At 44.2% G+C, this 18225-nt stretch overlaps 1 protein-coding gene across 3 annotated transcripts; it reads right to left on the bottom strand.

Annotated features, from left to right (window-relative positions):
- Nucleotides 1-1818: 1818 nt before the first annotated feature.
- TXLNA (taxilin alpha) lies at nt 1819-16111 on the bottom strand. 3 transcript variants are annotated; one of them, XM_030219630.1, is made up of 11 exons: nt 16022-16111; nt 15490-15658; nt 10373-10696; nt 9643-9734; nt 7655-7825; nt 7082-7276; nt 6878-6997; nt 6721-6795; nt 6015-6107; nt 5162-5257; nt 1819-3526 (listed from the first exon to the last, which is right to left on the bottom strand). In XM_030219630.1, exons 2-11 carry the CDS (start codon nt 15626-15628, stop codon nt 3287-3289), a joined length of 1545 nt encoding a protein of 514 aa, XP_030075490.1. In that variant the 5' UTR covers nt 15629-15658; nt 16022-16111; the 3' UTR covers nt 1819-3286. The 3 variants fall into 3 exon arrangements, with proteins under 3 accessions (XP_030075490.1, XP_030075492.1, XP_030075491.1); XM_030219632.1 differs by having other exon boundaries at nt 16043-16103; XM_030219631.1 differs by lacking the exon at nt 16022-16111 and adding an exon at nt 15760-15940.
- Nucleotides 16112-18225: the final 2114 nt, after the last annotated feature.

The following is an 18225-nucleotide window of genomic DNA, read 5'->3' as shown; positions in this document are numbered from 1 at the left end:
TTCACAAAGTGCATGTTGAAATCAATCTACTTGTTATACAGTTCCTTTCATAAAGTCCACATGTTGACTCCTTAAACAAAGAGAAATGCCTTCCACAGTAAGTTAAGCACTAAATCAATTTAGTGTGAGTTATTAAGAGATTGCACCCAGGGCGGTCTACAGCATTTGTGTGTGTAAAGGATTAGACTAATGGCATATACAGTAAACCAGACACTCTGTAATATATGCGTGGAGTTACAGAATAGCACTTGGGGGGGGATTTTGGCAAACTGTAGTCGATTCACATTTGTGCATAAGTATTGCCACACTGTGACAAACCAAAGGTCCATCAAGTCCTGTTTCCAAAAGTGGCCAATCCAGGTCACAAATACCTGGCAAGAATCCAAAAAAGCTCAATACAGTTTATGGTGCTTATCCCAGAAATAAGCAGTGGATTTAATAATGGGTTATGGACTTTTCCTTTAGGAAGCCATCCCAAATCTTTTATAAACCCAACTAAGCTAACTGCCTTTATCACATTCTCTGGCAATGAATTCCAGAGTGTAATTACATGTTGTAATTTACTACTTTGTAGCTTCATTATATGCCCCCTACTAGTATTTTTGGAAAGAGTAATCAAACGTTCCATATCATCATGCTGATCAATCCATAGACTGGTGGGTTGTGTCCATCTACCAGCAGGTGTAGATCCAGTCTATGGATTGATCAGCTATGATTAATGGAAAGAAAATTATCAGGTATGATACATAATTTTACCATTCACGTCGACCTGTTCCACTTCACTTATTATTTTATAGACCTCCATCATCTCACCTCAGCTGTCTTTTCTCCAAGCTGAAGAGCCCTAGCTACGTCAGCCTTTCCTCATACTGGAAGTCACCCATCCCCTTTATCATTTTTGTCGTCCTTCTCTGTACCTTTTCTAATTCCACTATATCTTTTTTTGAGATGCAGTGACCAGAATTGAACACAGTATTCGAGGTGCGGTAGCACCATGGAACGATACAAAGGCATTGAACATCCTCATTTTTTCAGCTTTGCAGTTTAACCCAAGACTTGTTATAAGTTACATGAGGATCCAGCATTTAGGCATGTTAACACTAGTGTTCCATAAACATTCCTTTACAGAACACACTCTTCAACATAGAGACTTGGTGTGTCTCTCCCCCACCCCCCATATTGATCTACTAGACGCAGGTTCCACCTGCCTCTGGCCGATGTCCATCACTAGCTGATGGATTCCATTCTACAGTACCAGAAAGAACACCACAAACCAGAGAATATGGAAAAAGCAGTTAGCTTAGCAGGGTTTAAAAAAAGTTTGGATAAGATGCTAAATGAAAAAGTCCATAAACCAATATTAAGATGGACTTGGGAAAATCCACTGCTTATTTCTAGGAGAGGCAGCATAAAATGTACTGTTTTGGGTTCATGCCAGGTACTTGTGACCTGGTTTGGCCACTGTTAGAAACAGGATACCTTTGGTCTGGCCCAGTATGGCAATGCATATGTTCTTATGTAACCAACAGCACCAGCAAAGACCTAGGTTAAAAGTAAGCTGATGGGCAGTTGTGCTTGTCATCATGGGGTGAAGAGGGACTTTCTGAGCAGGCAGTAATCAGGCTCAACTGATTTAAGGGCACTGCCTTTACTGGAAATCATTATGACGCATTCAGAGAACAAGCTACACTTTTAAACCACTAACATAATGAATTAATTTCAGTACATTGGCACAAAAAAGGTGCCTGTACTTGACAGCAGCTCCAGCTTGTAGTCAAGGAAGCTTTTACAAATTTTTTTTCTTTCTGGCAAATATTATCTCACTGTCAGTATTGTAACCTGCATCTAAGGATTTTCACCTTAAACTAAGATCACAGCAGCTCTCTGTGTTTTGACCATACAGAATTACTGCTTGAACATCCAATGCTAATCGTTGCTCCCTTCATTAAGCAGATCTACAGATCTCGACAGGATATCAGTTGACTGCTGCAAAGAAAGCTGCCTCGTTCTGTTTGCTCAGAGAGCTACTGGATCCACCCCGAGGCAGAGGTTTCTGCTGCTGTCTAGCCTCCTTTCCGCTGCCTGTTTACGACTTGCAGCCCAAGGAGGTAAAAAAAATAGCAGCAGAGGATCTGGCCAGCTACAGTTCTGAGATCATGTTTTCACCTAGTTCCCCTTAAATGTAGTCCAGACAGAACCAGGGTGGCACCTATGCTACCATTTCAGTACTCGGACAGAATAGACGATAGTTCAACCCAAGCAACACCGGCTAGATGCAGCACTGGACTAGCATCAGAACAGATGCAGTAAGCCCCAGCCAGAGCAACAGAAAGCATCTGGGCTTTGACTTAGATTTTAATTCAAAGTAGCAGTAATACTTACCTAGATCATGTTCTAAGGCTGTGGTTCTCAACCCAATCCTCTGGGGCATACCCATACTTAAGATGTGTGAAGGGGGAGGGGAATACAGGAGGTGAGTGGGTAGAATTAGATCTGATTCAAGCAATAATGTTTTAGGGGTGTAAGGAATTCCACCCGTCCTTGTAGATTTACACAGGAAGGGATAAAGAGACTCCAGCTCAGAACACATTGTGTCATTTACTGATTTGATTTTACACAGCCACTGCTTCAAGCAGAATCTCACCCCCATACTGGACCGATTTTATGACCCCTGAGGCAGGCAGTCATCCCACCAAAACACAGAGCATATGTGGTGCAATAAACATTTTTTCTTGACTACACCCTTGGAATCCTGATTTATTTGCAAAGGTTCACTGTCCATCCCTGCTCGTTTTTGCCTTTTGAAGAAAAAAAAAAAAATCACAGCCATTATGTTGTACTGCTATAGACAATGCTAGGATTAGACATATAGTTTAATTATACTGCTTCAATATTTCCTTTATGAATAAAATACATTTCTTAAAAAATTGAATATGCATGAGCAGACCTGCATATTAATTGGATAGCTGAAAGGAAGTACTCGCTGTACTGTGTTGGCTAGAAATGAATCTGCCTCAGTAAAGGGTCAGCAGCCGTCCATCCCACTCATACTGTCACACTTTAGTCACTCTTAACATCAACATGGGATCAGGAAACAGCCAAGCAAACACAAACCTAAAAAACCATTCTGCCTCCTAGTGAAGAAATGTGCCTTTGCATGGTTAGCTCCAGCCACCTGTTTATAGATAGACTACAGCAAAACCACTGCCCGACCTGTTGGCCAGGCAGCCTCCGCAAGGTTTGAAATCAGCCGTGCTCGCTACCGTCGCCCCACGTGGCCGAAGCTTTAGGCCACAGGAACCTCAGACAGGTCTTCTGCCACAGGGTGAGGCACACCTCCTGCACACTCTGTTGCTATAGGCTCTTCCTCCGCCCAGCTGTCTTGGGGGGCCTGCGGACTGGGGGCAGTTAGATTCTGCACTCTTTTATTCAGGTCATTGCGCTCTGTCTGTAGGGCTCGGCACAGCTTCTCCAACCGCTGGATCTTTATCTGCAATCCTTCCTGTTCTTTGTCCCGAAATGTTTTCTGCCAGGAACAAGAAAATGCCATTAGAATTGAGAAGACAGAAGGGGAAGATTTTAAGTCTTTTGGAAGTGAAAAAAACATGTATTCAAATAGGAAAAGCATTGGCATTGAGTGCATGAGCCCCCACCCACCAACCCCTCGGCTCTAACATTTTTTAAATAAATAATATTCAACAAAATCACCCCAGAAAGAAGCCAGTAAAGATGGGCCACACTAATCGAAGATTGTGTTAACATTTACCACTGCCAAGGAAATACAGAAAACTGGTAGATTCTTATATGAGCCGTAATTCACTGCTAGTTTAACCCAAGAAGAATCTGTGTACAGATTGTTGCTCTGGGAGCTAGGGAGGATCAGACTGCTTCCCGGGGAGCCCAAATGGGATTTTACACTACACCACTGCCCTGGAGCCTAGCAATCCAGCACCGTCAAGAAGAAATCCATGCTCCACTGCAACATGTGAGCTTTTAAAAACCACAAATGCACAAAGGTGAATGATAGCAAACTACAAAAGCCATTGGTGTTAAACATTTGTGGTTTTTAAAAGTCTTCTTGACAGGTTCCCTGTGCTGGGACTATTTTTGTCAAGTGCATCCTGTCTACTGCATGTGAATATTGTACTGTCTATAGCATTAAAGGACTTTTTATCTTGGACACTGTCCTGGTGTCTTTGGTTTTTGTCCGTTGGTTAAAGTCCTCTCCTCTCAACCATTTTTTTTCACTTAAGTTTTTCTGTCACCTAATCTCAATTCCCTTACTCCAGTTATCCCCTCCCATGGCTTCCTTATTATAGACACATTCATCTCCTTGCACACTCCCCCACCCCCACTAGTCTCTGGTTCTCTATCATACAACCTTTCCCACCATGCTGTCCGGATCTCAATTCTTCCTTCCCCAATTCCCACCTCTAACCCCTTCTACCCCATCAACCAATGCTGGTGCTCTCACACTCCCCTCTTCCCCACCTGCAATATCAGATCCGATTCTAGCTTTCATTCCCTCTTTGTGTCTCTCACCCTCCATACCCACCCCGTTTGCGACACCCTCTCCTTCCAGCCCAAGTCTGCATTACTCCCCTTCCCTTCTCCTGCCACTCTTTCACACCTTCTTAGCTTCACCTGCGCCGCTCCCCCCCCCCCCCCAAGCTCACAGGTGCTGGGGGGGGGGGGGGGGAGGGAGACGAGACTAAAGGGGAAACAGAAGAACAGAAAATAATTGCTTTGCTTCCCCCCTCCACCCTAGTATCGTTCTGCTTTTATCTGAATTTAGGAAACCTTGCTTCCAATAAAATTATTTCATATCATCATTTAAGTTAGATGATGATTTTCTGTATGTGCTACCAAAGTAACGTGTAGAGGTTAAGACTTAACATACGGCCTGTGATGCTTACTCCAGCCTCCCTCTCTCCCACTCCCCATGCGAAGTTGGCACAGACATTCCAGAGCAGAAGATAATTGTTCTGTCTGAGGCAGAAAGAGAACCAGATGACGCACTAAGCAATAGATTGCAGGAGTCCTGTGTGTCCGTGGTTAGCAATACCAAGACAGTGCAGCATCAAGAGATCCTCAGCTTCTTGTAAACTTTTAATTGTTTAAATACAAAACAGGGCTGGGTTTTATTGGACTCAAAGCTCACCTCTTCAGCCATTTCCAGCAGGGTCTTGTTACTGCTCTCCCATCTTGAACGATACATGCTGCTCTCCTTCTCCAGCTTCTTGATCTTTTTCGTCATCTAGAAACGCAGAAATCAATTTCAGATATGGCCTTTCCCATATCCGCCTCCCCCATGATAACTCAAGAGCAGTGCTGTGCATTTACAGACCTGTTCCTCAGGCCTAGGCACCTGCATGTCTAGGACTAGGCGCCTAAGCAGGGCCTTAACTGGCACTTATGCATGCTAACCCCCAAGTGCAAGAGTAACTCACGCAACTTACAAAATACTATTAGTTATATGCTTTGCATGGCGTAATTAGGTGCGTCAACATGTCAGCCATGGACCTGGTGTAAGTGGTCACGCCTAAATTTCAGCACATCAAGCTATTTTGGCACCTAAATCAAGATGAGGACTCAATAGGAGTACACTGGCGACACCTAGTGGCTGGACTCTAGTGCGCTGGCTTTCAGCTTCTAGGCCCCAGCCAAGGGCTGCTACAGAGATGGCTGGATTAGAGGGACGTGGGGAGAAGATCAAAATGGTGAACAATCCAAATAATTGCAAATTAAATTTGAAAACCAGATGCTGGCAGAAAAGGTCCAATAGCTCATTTCAGTCTACTGTGCTCTCACAAGTCTTACTTAGTCTGAGCTTTTCTCACTCCTTTGAACCAAACAGCTTCCTAGGTAACATTAACAAGGTTTCATTATTTCAGACTGGCCAAGGCACAATCCTACTTGAAAAGCATCTGCATTCCAACAGCACATCTGCTGCTTAAGGTCCTCTCTCTCTTCCCTCAGTCCAAGCAACCAACTGGGCCCTGTTCACTAGTTACCTTTTCCATTTCTTGTTTGAAGGTGGTAAAGACCTCATTACTTTTGGAAAGTGTGTTCTGAAACTCTTCAAATTTTTCTGTGTAGAGTGCCAACTGGAGACAGAAAAAGATAGTGAATAAGACCGAAAATACTAGAATGCCTTTGTATCGGAGTATGGTGTGCAGTTCTGGTCGCCAAATCTCAGAAAAGATATGGCAGAATTAGAAAGGGTTCAAGGAAGAGCGACCAAAATGATAAGTGGTGTAGAACAAGTAGACGTAAATCGATTTGTTTACTTGTTCCAAAAATACAAAGATTAGGGGACACTTGAGGACGTTACATGGAAATACTTTTAAAACAAATAGGAGTAAATATTTTTTCACTCAATGAATAGTTAATCTCTGGAACTCTTTGCCAGAGGATGTGGTAACAGTGGGATTAAAAAAGGTTTGGACAAGTTCCTGGAGGAAAAGTCCATAGTCTGCTACCGAGGCAGACATGGGAAGCAACTGCTTGCCTTGGGATTTGTAGTATGGAGTGTTGCCATGATTTGGGTTTCTGGCAGGTACTTGTGACCTGGCTTGGCCACTGTTTGGAGAACAGGATACTGGGCCAGATGGACCATTGGTCTGACCCAGTATGGAGCGACTCTGGCTTAGTAGGTGAGCTTTGTTCTGCCGTGTCACCAAGTGGTTGTTTAGAGGTAATGATACAGCTCGGACTTACCTGCTGCTTCAGGTGCGTCTCTCGCTGCTTCATCAGCTCACACATTCGCTGTGACTCTACCGCTTCCTTTAGCAACTGGAGCAAGAAAGAGAAGCTTCACTATCAATTCTCCAGCTCCATCCAAACTAACTGGACATTAGAAGAACATGTGACTTACAAAGTCCTTCTCTCGCTGGTGCCTCTCCTCTGCCTCCTTCAACATCTCTTGTGCCTGCTGCAGCTTCGCATCCACCAGTTGCTGCTGCAGATCTTTGTGTTTAAACACTTTATCAATGTGCTAGAATAAGAGAAAGCAAGCAAAGCCCTTAGTGTTACTTAGCTTTTCGCATACACAGCGCCTGCCGTCTCTGGCACTTCCTACCTCCTCTCGCAGCTCGTACTGCTCGATGAGTTTCTTCAGCCTTTCTGCCAGTTCCAAGTTCTCCTGGCGCAGTTTGGAATTCCGCTCACTGTGCTGCTCCATCTGCACCTGGATGTCATTCAGCGTTACTTGGAAATGAGAGGTCACCTCCTTGCGCTTCTCCTCCTCCTCCCGTGCCCGCTGGACTCCTTCCTCCTAAAGCGACACGGAACAGTTTTGCCAGGTACTAGAAGGTTAACAACCAACTCCAAAAGCAGCACTGCCCCGCTGGCTACTGCTGGATTCCCAAAGGGTGTGGTGTAGATCACACAAATCTTTGGCCCGTTTCAAATGCCTTAATATTTTAAACTACTGGCTGTATTCTTACTTTACATTGTCTCGGGCAGTGGTTCCCAAACCTAGTGCCCTGGAGGTACAAGTCTGTCTCATGTATATTCATTGTGGATACCCTGAAAACCTGACTAGCTGGGGTGCCTCCAGGATCAGCTTTGGGAACCTCTGGTCTAGGGACACATTTAAAACTTTTACTAGCCTCCTGTATTTGCATTTTGATCAATTTTACTGCCAGCTTGCCTTCAGTGTGCGATTGTGTCTCTGCAGCTCACGACACAGACTCTCTAACTTGCTGCGGGCCAGAATGGCTTTGCTGTGCTCACTTCTCAGCTGGTCTTTCTCCATAATCAGTTGGCTCTGCTTCTTCTGCAGGATTCGCATCTGTTTCTGGGAGGCCCTGTGTTCCTCGTGCTAGTGCAGGAGTAAAAAGCAGTTAGTCGTGTTTATGCTTAGATTTATGAACTTGTTCAGAACAAAGCAGTTTACAAAGTGAATCTATATAAAAGTGTCAGAAAACTTAATTAATCAAATAACTCACAAATACCACTTATCAGATCGTCATTTCTTTGGTGGTGCTTTACAGGTCCACTAGCAATTCTCTACTAGTATAATTATTGTCAAATGCTTGAGTAAATAAATGTTTTCAATAAAACTTTCAGATCCACTTCACAGCGCATTGTTTTAGGGGCCAACCAAAGAAAGCTCTTTTTCGGGTCCACTCTCCTGAAGCTCTACTAAAGTGCAACATGCGTGCAGTGATCTTAAGGCGTAACTTAAAAGTGTAAATACGATGGTTGTTGATGGTACACAGTGGTGTTTATTTTCAAAGCAGGTGGAAGCCTCAAAACAAGTCCATCTGCTAAAAGCATCCCAAATTCCGGCTTTGGACATTTCACACTGCAGTTCATCCAAATAGCAAGGGGACGTGTTCTGGTTGTGTTTTGGGCGGGAACGTCTAACAGAGATTTTCGAATGGGAAGAGACCGCTGGAGGGATAAAAGCATGACCCCTCCTTAATCCCCCAGTGGTTGCTGTCCCCCCTCCCTCTCCCCCGAAAGTGGAACTGGAAAGGAAAACTAGCTCTATGGCAATTCTGAACAAAGCAGGAAGCAGGTCAGAGGAGTAGCCTAGTGGTTAGAGCAGTGGAGTGTGAACCAAGGACCCAGGTTCATCTACTATAACTGCTTTTTTTGTAAATATGATCCCTCCAGGACCTGAAAAATACCTGCTGTACCTAAATATAAGACAACTGCAAGCCTGATAGTAGGTGTTTTTCAGGTCCTGGAGGGATCATATTTACAAAAAAAAAAAGAGTTACAATGGGACTGTGTGGTTTATAGTCCACTAAACTGTTCTGCAAGGACGTCTGTGTGGCCATTTTCGTAAGAGCGCTGCCAGACAGATGTCCCTGCGCCTTCTTTCCCCCGTTTATAATTTAAATGTTTCAGTTTGTAAAATGGTTGTTTAGGACTGACGTCTCCAGCATAAGGACATCCTTCTCATGTATTTTCGAACGGGAAATTTGGACATCTTTCCTGTTTGAGAACTGCTGTGAGGTGGATGTTAAGAGCAGGATGTCCTAATTCTAACATGGATGTTCTTTCGTAAATGCCCCTCGGGATGTGTTTAACCTTAACAGTTTAGATTTAATTCTGAAGCTGACTGGTAACCAATGATAATATTTATATAAGGGCATTATACGATCATATTTGTTGACATCATGAAAGGCTCCACAGAAAAACCAGCAAACTCTGGAAAAAGAGGAAGGTTAAACATGTACTAAACTAAAAGCAATCGTAAAAGATAAAAAGGTCAACAGAAGCTATTAAAAGCAGCAAATTATTTCCCATGCTCTTTTAAAAGAAAATAACTTGTGTTCGGTGTTGTGCTAGCTTTCAGGTAGTGTCTGAAGCTTAGAGATGGCAGCGTCATAGGGGAACCTCAACTGACTAGCGTATCTCTTAGGTTCAGACGCTGCTGCTCTGTTTCCCCAGCTACACGGGAGACAGCGGAAAGGTCGCACATGAAGCCAGTTGAAAGGAGTCATCTCTAAAGGTCCCTTCCCCAAGGCCAGTAGCCACAGAAGCAAGTGAACTGGTGAGAAGAGACTACATTACTAGGAAAACCGGACGTGAAGAGGAGGGTGGAGGGGAGCAGTCTGCTTCCTCTATGTAGTGCTCCGTTCAAGTCTCTTTGACCTGGGTAAGGAGAGGGGAGGCAGCTCTTACCAGTTCAGCATACTTTTTGCACAGTGCAGCCAGTTTCTCCTCTGGGGTGCTCAAGGTGTTCAGGGTTTGCATTAACAGGGTGATCTCTTTTCCTAGAATATAAAGACACTGCTCCTGTCAAAGCCATAGTACAAACAAAGAAGGCTGCTCTTTCACAAGTTGTTGTTGGTACGTTTACCAATCTATCAGCTTTAAACGTGCTACTGGGCAACCGCTATGCGGAGCAGGATAAAGAAAATACAACCTCGAGAGGGACCAGAAGTCATGGAATAGCTGGACCACTACCAGCAGGTCACCAGTGTACAATAACCAACCAGGTCAGCACCAGCAACTGTCAAATAAGATAAGGAGTAAACGAGAGGCCCATATAGGAAGCATGACCCAACACCACTAGAGGTTCTGGAATCACTGGGCCAACAACAGGTTAGTGATGGAGAGGAACCATCCAGAAAGAGCAAAGAGAGGCCAAACCTTAATGTAGCAGGCCTCACTAAAGCTTAGGGTTGTATTAAGTGCAGTAACTCGTATGCTCCTGTACCCTGGATATTAAAGAACCAGTGGAGAAAACATACAAAACTGAGATAAGAAGACACACGTACAAGTGACTACAGCCTGGATATATCTTTACAGTGTGGACAGAATAACTGAATGGGCAATTGGTCTTATTTGCCGTCCTCTACTAAGTTACCAAACATACAATGGAGATTCTGTGAGAAAGAGCTCGCCTTACCCAGACCCTTTGCTTTCTTCTTCTCCTGTGTACGTTTCTGGTCCCTCTCCTGTGTTCTCTCCTCTTCCACATTTGTCTCTCCCTTCAACCCATCCTTCTCCCCATTGATTTGGGTACATTCAGGTTCCTGCTCCTCATTTCTTGGTAACTCATTTAGACACTTCTCTGCATCATCAGGCTCTGTGGGCTCCATATGGCCAGTGTCCTCACTCGTAGCTTCTTGGCTGGCATCAATACAGTACGTATTCAAGATGTCTTCAAGCTGCCTACTCAGTTCTTCTGATACATCACAAGTGGTAGGCTGCGAACATGCCGTTTCCCCCTCTGTAAATGGAGAAAAGCAGACACATCTATGTTAGTACATGAGATCAATAGTCGTATTCATTTAGTCTACCCACTGTACTTCCCAGTGCAACCTTCCTAATTTCTTCACAAGCAGGCATCATTTGTGGTCACCAAAGGTTTTCCTAAATTCTGTACTGATTTTTGCCTTGACACATCTGGGAGGAGGGACTGTCATACACACATCGAAATTTCTCAGACTGTGTGTGTCCCAAACAGAAGTAGCAGCCTAACCATGACACCAACAATGTAACCTCCATCCCTTGAATCCAAGTGCCCTGTCTGTCTACCTTGATTGGCTCAATAGGAATTTAATACTACCACCATCATGTCTATAGTGTTAACAGATGGATGTTTTACTACAGTCAACATCATTCATATCAAATGAGAAATTAGGTCTTACCTGATAATTTTCTTACCATTAGTCCTTCCTGCTATTCCAGAACCTGTGAGATAGTTGTGTCCATCAACCAGCAGGTGGAGATGGAGAACCGAAAACTGAGCTGACATCTCTTGGCATCCTGTAGCTCCTCAGTATTTACATAGGCAAGCAGCAAGGATAAAGCCAGAACACACACAACCACCTTAAACAACTTGCTAACCTAACACTAACCAGACAAACGTGTGGACCTCTCTCATTTCTGGACAACTTGTAGAGAACAAGAGATATGCAGGAAGCACTATGCAAGGTGACAGTTGTTATCTGACCCATTATGTCACACTGACTAAACATCTCAGAAACCTCAGGTGGGCATCTGGAACAGTGGCAAGGACTAATTGAAAGACCTAATTTCTCCTTCCATTACGTAGCTTCCCACCATTTCAGAACCTGTGGGATGTTTAAAAAGCAATCCCTGGAGTGGGTGGGACCCTGGCGGCTGCCACCCTGAGGACCAGAGCCCCAAAACTGGCTTCTGAGTGTGTTTGGCAAAGGTATGCGGCGTCGACCATATCAAAGCATTGCAAATATTCACTGGAGACAGTAAGATAGTCTCCATCCAGGATATCGCTTTATGCCTCATAGAATGAGCCCACAAGGCCTAAGGAGCCTGCTTCCCCACAAACATTTAAGCTGACATGATAATCTCCTTCAGCCATCTAGCAACTGTGGGCTTGGAAGCCATGAGTCCAAGCCTCTCTTTACCAAAAGCACAGTCAATCTGTCCGATCTGTGAAACTCTAGATATCTGAAGTCACAAAAATGAGTACTCTATGCACATCGAGAAACTTCAAGAGAGAATACTGAGCCTCCTTGTCCTCTCTGCAAAACGACAGAAGCTCCACAGATTGGTTGGTTGAGATTAAATGCAGATACCACTTTCGGAAGAAAGGAAGGAACCGTGCACAGGGAGACCTCCGCCTCTGAAAAGCGGAGAAAGGGATTCTGACAAGAAAGCCTAAAGCTCCAAAACCCTACACATGCCGACGCAACAGCCACCAAGAACGCTGTCTTTAGCATAAGATTGAAGCCTTCTGGCTCACAAGGAGACTTCTGAAGAGCCCAAAGGACTTAAAATTAAGGTTTCATTCTGGACATAGCATATGAAACAGAGACCGTAAGTGGCCCGCTCCCCATAAGAATCAAACGATATCCAGGTGAGCCACAAGATGTCTTCTGTAGTTGGCCCCTGAAACAGACCAAAGCTGCAACCTGAACTTTTAGAGAACCCAATGCCAATCCTTTATGAAAATTTGCCTGGAGAAATGCCAGGATGAGCACAATCTGAGCAGAAAAAAAGGAGGTATTTGGCGCTCAGAACATACCAACCCTCAAACATCCTTCACACCCTCACATACACCATGGATGTAGAGCATTTCCGAGCCACAGTCAAGATAACAATGATCAAATCAGAGTAACCTCATCATCTCAATTGAGCCCTTTGAATGGCCAAGCCATAAGACCAAAGGGACATGGATCCTCCATGAGCAACGGACCTTGCTTCAGAAGCCTGCGGAAGATGGAGAGGATCCCCATCCAGCATTTAAATCAGGTCTGTATACCTCAGCCTCAACAGTCAATCTAGGGCTACGAGAATTTGACCCCAGTGCAGTGATCTATTTCCACATGCGGTCTGCCACAGGCCTAGAAGACATATAGTACACAATCAAAAAGGGCAGGAAACAAACCCTTACGTAGTCCAAATGAAAAACCAAGCAAGAGTAGGGGTAGACCATGCCTTATGTACATTTTTGATCTTTGCAGCTACTTCTCTTTTTCTTTTTAAACCACTCATTTTATCATACTCTCCTTTTTGAAAGTTAGATGCTAATGTATTAGATTTCCTGTGCGTACTTCAGAGATTATATCAAATCTGATCATATTATGGTCATTGTTATCAAGTGGCCCCAGCACCATTACCTCCTGCACCAGATCATGTGCTCCACTAAGGACTAGGTCTAGAATGGTCCTCCCTCTTCTTGGTTCTGAACCCGCTGCTCCATAAAGCAGTCTTTGATTTCATCAAGGAATTTTACCTCTCTAGCATGCCCTGATGTTACACTTACCCAGTCAATATTGAGGTAATTGAAATCACCCACAGAACTGGAACTCACTCCCATAGGCCTTAAGAAACAGACAACTACCTGATATTCTGCAAACAACTAAAAGCTTTATTCATCAAAAAGTTCTTCTACAAGGACTCTGGGAAGCCCCAGTCTAAATATTTCAACTAGTAAATTCCTTGTCAATCTAATCTTTACCACCAAACTGAACTCAATCCTTCTTTCTATCATATCCTCTTAGTCATCCTTCTCCAAGCTGAAAAGCCCTAACCTATTTATCTTCTTTTCATTAAGGAGATGTTCTATCCCCTTTTTGTCACCCTTCTCTGTACCAATTCTAATTGCATTACAGCCTATTTGAGATGAGGCAACACAGTATTCAAAGTGCATATGTACTAGGACATACACTAAGTATGTATGATATTTTCAGGTTTGTTCCTCATCCCTTTATACAGACCCTTGGAATACTCTACTAGTAACTGGCCATTCAATCCTACTCTTTTTCTTGTCTTTCAGCGACCATCTTCCACCTGCTGGAGATTGATAATACTGAGTCTAGTTACAGTTAGCCAGGGCTCTTATTGTCTCTAGAGTAAGAGTTTTCAGTCTCCACCTACTGGAAGGCGTGCGCAACCCATCAGTTACACTCTGGGATGGTCCGGAGGGATGCTAAGGAAAGGACATTGCCTCTTATCACACGATTCTTTTAAATTTCCTAAGGAGTCTGTCATGAGACACCTTCCGAAAATCCAAAGGTATCATATCAGCTGGCTTACTATTGCCCACTTCTTTGTGCTAAATACTTACCCCGACCCCTAAAAGCACCTCGGCTTCATTGGGAGACGTTACTAATTAGCGGCCTGTCACTTCTATCCCAATGTTGACTAAGGTAATGGAGAGAATAGTTGGTATTCAACTTATGAATCACCTTTCCCCTTTCTTTCTCTTGCATAAATCCCAGCTAGGCTTTAGGCCCTGTTGTAGTACTGAGACAGTCTTGACCATCATAGTATCTGATTTTAGGAAAGCAACCAGCCAACGCTTTAAGTTTCGGGTTCTGCACTTTCATTAAGTTTTGGGTTCTGCACTTTCATTTATGCGGACGATGTCACAATCTATATCCCTTTCAAGGTCAGGGCTGGTCTCCCAGAAACTATCCCCAAGATTAGGCTTGGTCTTGATTTGTTGGAATCCTGTGCTTCCAAATTTAAATTTAATAGAGAAAAGACTAAATTTCTTGTGGTAACCAATCTCTGACTGTACTGTATATAATAATTTGACCACTGACACGCCTAACCCCCTAGACACTATGCTTAGGGTCCTAGGTGTATTAACAGTCATTTCATGTTCGAGCCTCAGGTTTCCTCAGTAGTGAAAAAAAATCTTTCAAGTCTCTTTGAAAGCTGAGGCGATTCAGATCATATTTCTTCTGACATCTTTAGACTGTTAGTTAAATCCTTGGTTTTAACTCAATTCGATTAGTGCAATGTAAGGAGGGTGTCCTAAAATGGCCCAAAATACAGCATCTAGGCTTGTCCTCAAGGTATCGTGTATTGATAGAGTCATTCTATTATGCAAGCTGTACTGGCTGCTCATTAAAGCCCGGATTATTTTTAAATTATGTGTTTTTGTCTTTCAAATATTGTATGTCATGACACTGGATTATATGCTGCCCTTAATAACTATTCCCCTACGCAATATAACCTCTGGTTCTAGGGACTACCTTAGACTTTGTCTTACAGATTGCTAGAGAGTGCAGTATAAGTCTGATGACTTTAGATATCAAGGTGCTAAGTGGTGTAACTGAATGCCAATGGCAATCAAGGGCCACCCTGATTATTTGCTATTTCGCAAGACTGAAAACTTTCCTTTTTGAGAGGTTTCTACCTATTGATGGAGTGTGTTAAATTGTAACTGGCCATCAATGATGTATTATTTGTATCTTATTTCTGCTACTTTACTCTTACTTACGGTGTTGTAAACCTTGCCTGTTTTATTTATGGTAAGAGTATATTTGGCATAATGCGGGGTGTAAACGTCAAAAGTAAATAACTAAACAAACTGGTAAAGGGTGACTTGCCTTTGCTGAACCACATGACTAAATGCATTTAGTTCCTAAAAGGCCAGGTATAGCATCAAAATAGGAGCCAACTTTTCAAAATTATTGGGGGTGCTAAGTCCAGTGGAAATAACCCCTTCATTGGCCACATACAAGGACTTTTCTGAATATTGGGGGTGCTGAAGCAGAGCCCTAGTTGAATCTGCAAACTCACTCTCACTGCCGTCCTCTGCTGTAGGATCTTCCAGGTTTGGCTGCACATCACTTTGTGCCATGATGAACTTATTATTCTCCATAGTCTGACAGCTGTTGAGCAGCGGCGCAGCCTGACTGTCTCTGTCTTGGTTCTTCATTGGACGTGTTTAGTCCTCAACTGTGCAGACCTGAAAGAGTTAAAAAAAAGAAGGAGGAGGTTTGTGATCAGCTCCCAGGGACAAGGACCCGACCCACCGCCACCCTCAGGCCCCAGACGGATCAAACTCACGCGACTCAAGTCACCCGCCACCGGCCCCGCCGATTTCCTCCTCCAGGGCCCCGCCCCTAAGTTCTGACGCAACTCGGCCGCCCTACCGGAAACAGGAAGTTGCGTCAAAGACAACAAGTTGGCAGGTGGGAGGCGGGAGCGCAGAGATAATCAAGTCACGCGCATTCGATTGCTCTTCACACACACACCAAACACGTCTCTTCACGCGAGACTGGCAATTGCGTCCCCCCCCCACCCCACCCCCCCGTCCGTGACCCGGTACCTCTCCCTCAGCGTCTCCGACCTTCAAACTCAGGCTTGGCGTCGCCCAGACGCCCACCCGCCACCGGCCCCGCCGATTTCCTTTTCCGACGCTCCGCCCTCTCTGACGCAATCTTACTCCCTCCCTTCCGGAAACAGGAAGTTGCGTCGAGGAGGCGGGGCACAACAGTCCTCCTGTAGCTGCTGACCTTATTAATGTTTTGTTGCACCATATTTAAAAGACACAAAAAACCAAACCAAAAAGTTAAGGTTGGAGGATGCTGGGCTGGGGCTTTGGGTCTGACAGGGAGAGATACTAAAGGGGGATGAGGAGTAGGAGGTGGGGGAACAGGGAATTTGAAAGAATGAGGGGGGAGATGCTGGACTGGGGCTTTGGGTTTCAGAGAAAGGGAGATAGACCAGGACAGCAGAGGTGGGGATTTTGAGAATGAGGAGGGTGTGCTGAACTGGAGGTTTCAGAGACAGGGGGGCAGTTAGAGAATGAGGGGAAAATGCTGGACACAGGCTGGGGGGTTGAGATAGAGAGGGGGGGGGGAGAGAGGAGATGATGGGCTGGGGGGAGGAGTTTGAGAATGAGGGAATGCTGGACTGGTGCTGCAGAGATACAAAACAGAGGGGGAGGGTTCACGTGGATTATTGAGTATCTGCTTGTTCTGATTTGCCTCTCACCGCACGAAGAAATTCATACCTCAGGCAAGATTCACCGCATTGAGTCCCTGCATTGCGGTTGTCCGGGAGCTGCCTGGCAGAGGGGCACAGGACCCCTCCTTGGAAATCCCAAAGTAGAAAGCTGTCAGGACCATCCTTGGAAATCCCAAAGGAAAAAGCTGTCCCATCCTGTTCCGCAGTTTGTGATTGGCCTTGCATGTGTCCAGTAGAGGGGCAGCACGACTAAGCACGAGCCTGCGAAGCGACTCCTGCAATTGCAGCCTAGTTTACTCATTCATGTATGGACTTGCACACACTGTACAGTCCCACATTTACTGCTTTGTAATATGTAAACCCAAGACCGTGTAGCTTTAGTGTACTGTTCTTTCAATTTTGAAAAAAGATGTTCTGTTTTAACCACTTTGAATATAATTTCCTAAAGCATTTCCTGTGTGTCTCATTTTCTACATGTACAAATGGCTTTTAGTAGCTTGTGTGGCTATGTAAGTTCATGTGCCAACAGGAGCATGTACACTTAAACGGTTGGCTTGTCCACATTTGGGTGGAGCTGTCACATATTTGTGTATTTTATTTTATAAAATAGGTATTTGCCCGCATTAGAGTTCATGCACTTTCCTTGAATCAGGTGTAGCTTTGCACAAGAGAGCATTTCTGTAGTACTGGGGGAAAACCATGGGGTGTGAAGCACAGGACCTTCTTGTGTGGGCCATTTTTTTCTAAGGCCAGCTTCTGTAAATCTAGTAGCACTATAGACATGATTAGTAGTGTACTCTGTTTTCTATCTTTTAACCAGTTTTTAGTCCAACTCTACCTCCTATGACTGACTCTCTCATTTCCTCTGGAGTCTTTCATGAGGTACTTTGTCAAATGCCTTTTGAAAATCCAGATACACAATATCAACCAACTCACCTTTATACACGTTTGTTCATCCCCTTCAAAGAAATGTAGTAGAACGTAAGACCATAAGAAAATAGCCGTACTGGGTCAGACCAATGGTCCATCTAGCCCAGTATCCTGTTTCCAACAGTGACCAAGCCAGGACACAAGCACCTGGTAGAAACCCAAGCAGTAGCAACATTCCAGAACCTCAAATAGTAACAACATTCCATATAGAAACCCAATTTGTAGCAACATTCCATGCTACCAATCCCAGGGCAAGCAGTGGCTTCCCCATTATCTCAACAGACTGTAGACTTTTCCTACAGGAACTTGTCCAAACTTTTATTAAACCCAGATACACTAACCCCTGTTGTCACATCCTCTGGCAGCGAATTCCAGAGCTTAACTATTCATTGAGTAAAAAAATATGTTTCCTCCTATTTGTTTTAAAAGTATTTCCATGTAATTTCATTGAGTGTCCCCTGATCTTTGTACTTTTTTGAACGAGTGAAAAATCGATTCACTTTTATCCGATCTACACCACTCAGGATTTTATAGACCCAATCATATCCCCCACCTCAGCTGTCTATTTTCCAAGCTGAAGAACCCTAACCTCTTTAGCCTTTCCTCCCATCCTCATATGGGAGTTAGTTCCAT

This window comes from Microcaecilia unicolor, chromosome 11 (assembly GCF_901765095.1).
Source record: "Microcaecilia unicolor chromosome 11, aMicUni1.1, whole genome shotgun sequence".
NCBI classification, from domain to species: domain Eukaryota; kingdom Metazoa; phylum Chordata; class Amphibia; order Gymnophiona; family Siphonopidae; genus Microcaecilia; species Microcaecilia unicolor.
The sequence above is the reverse complement of the archived record's forward strand: the minus strand, read 5'-3'. Positions and strand labels throughout refer to the sequence as shown.

Coding starts and splice junctions, on each gene's coding strand:
- TXLNA (XM_030219630.1), bottom strand. CDS start 15,628: ATGAAGAACCAAGACAGAGACAGTCAGGCTGCGCCGCTGCTCAACAGC. Junction 7,277..7,654: donor GACACAATCGCACACTGAAG/GCAAGCTGGCAG, acceptor GTGTCGCTTTAG/GAGGAAGGAGTCCAGCGGGC. Junction 6,108..6,720: donor AGACGCACCTGAAGCAGCAG/GTAAGTCCGAGC, acceptor TTCTGTCTCCAG/TTGGCACTCTACACAGAAAA.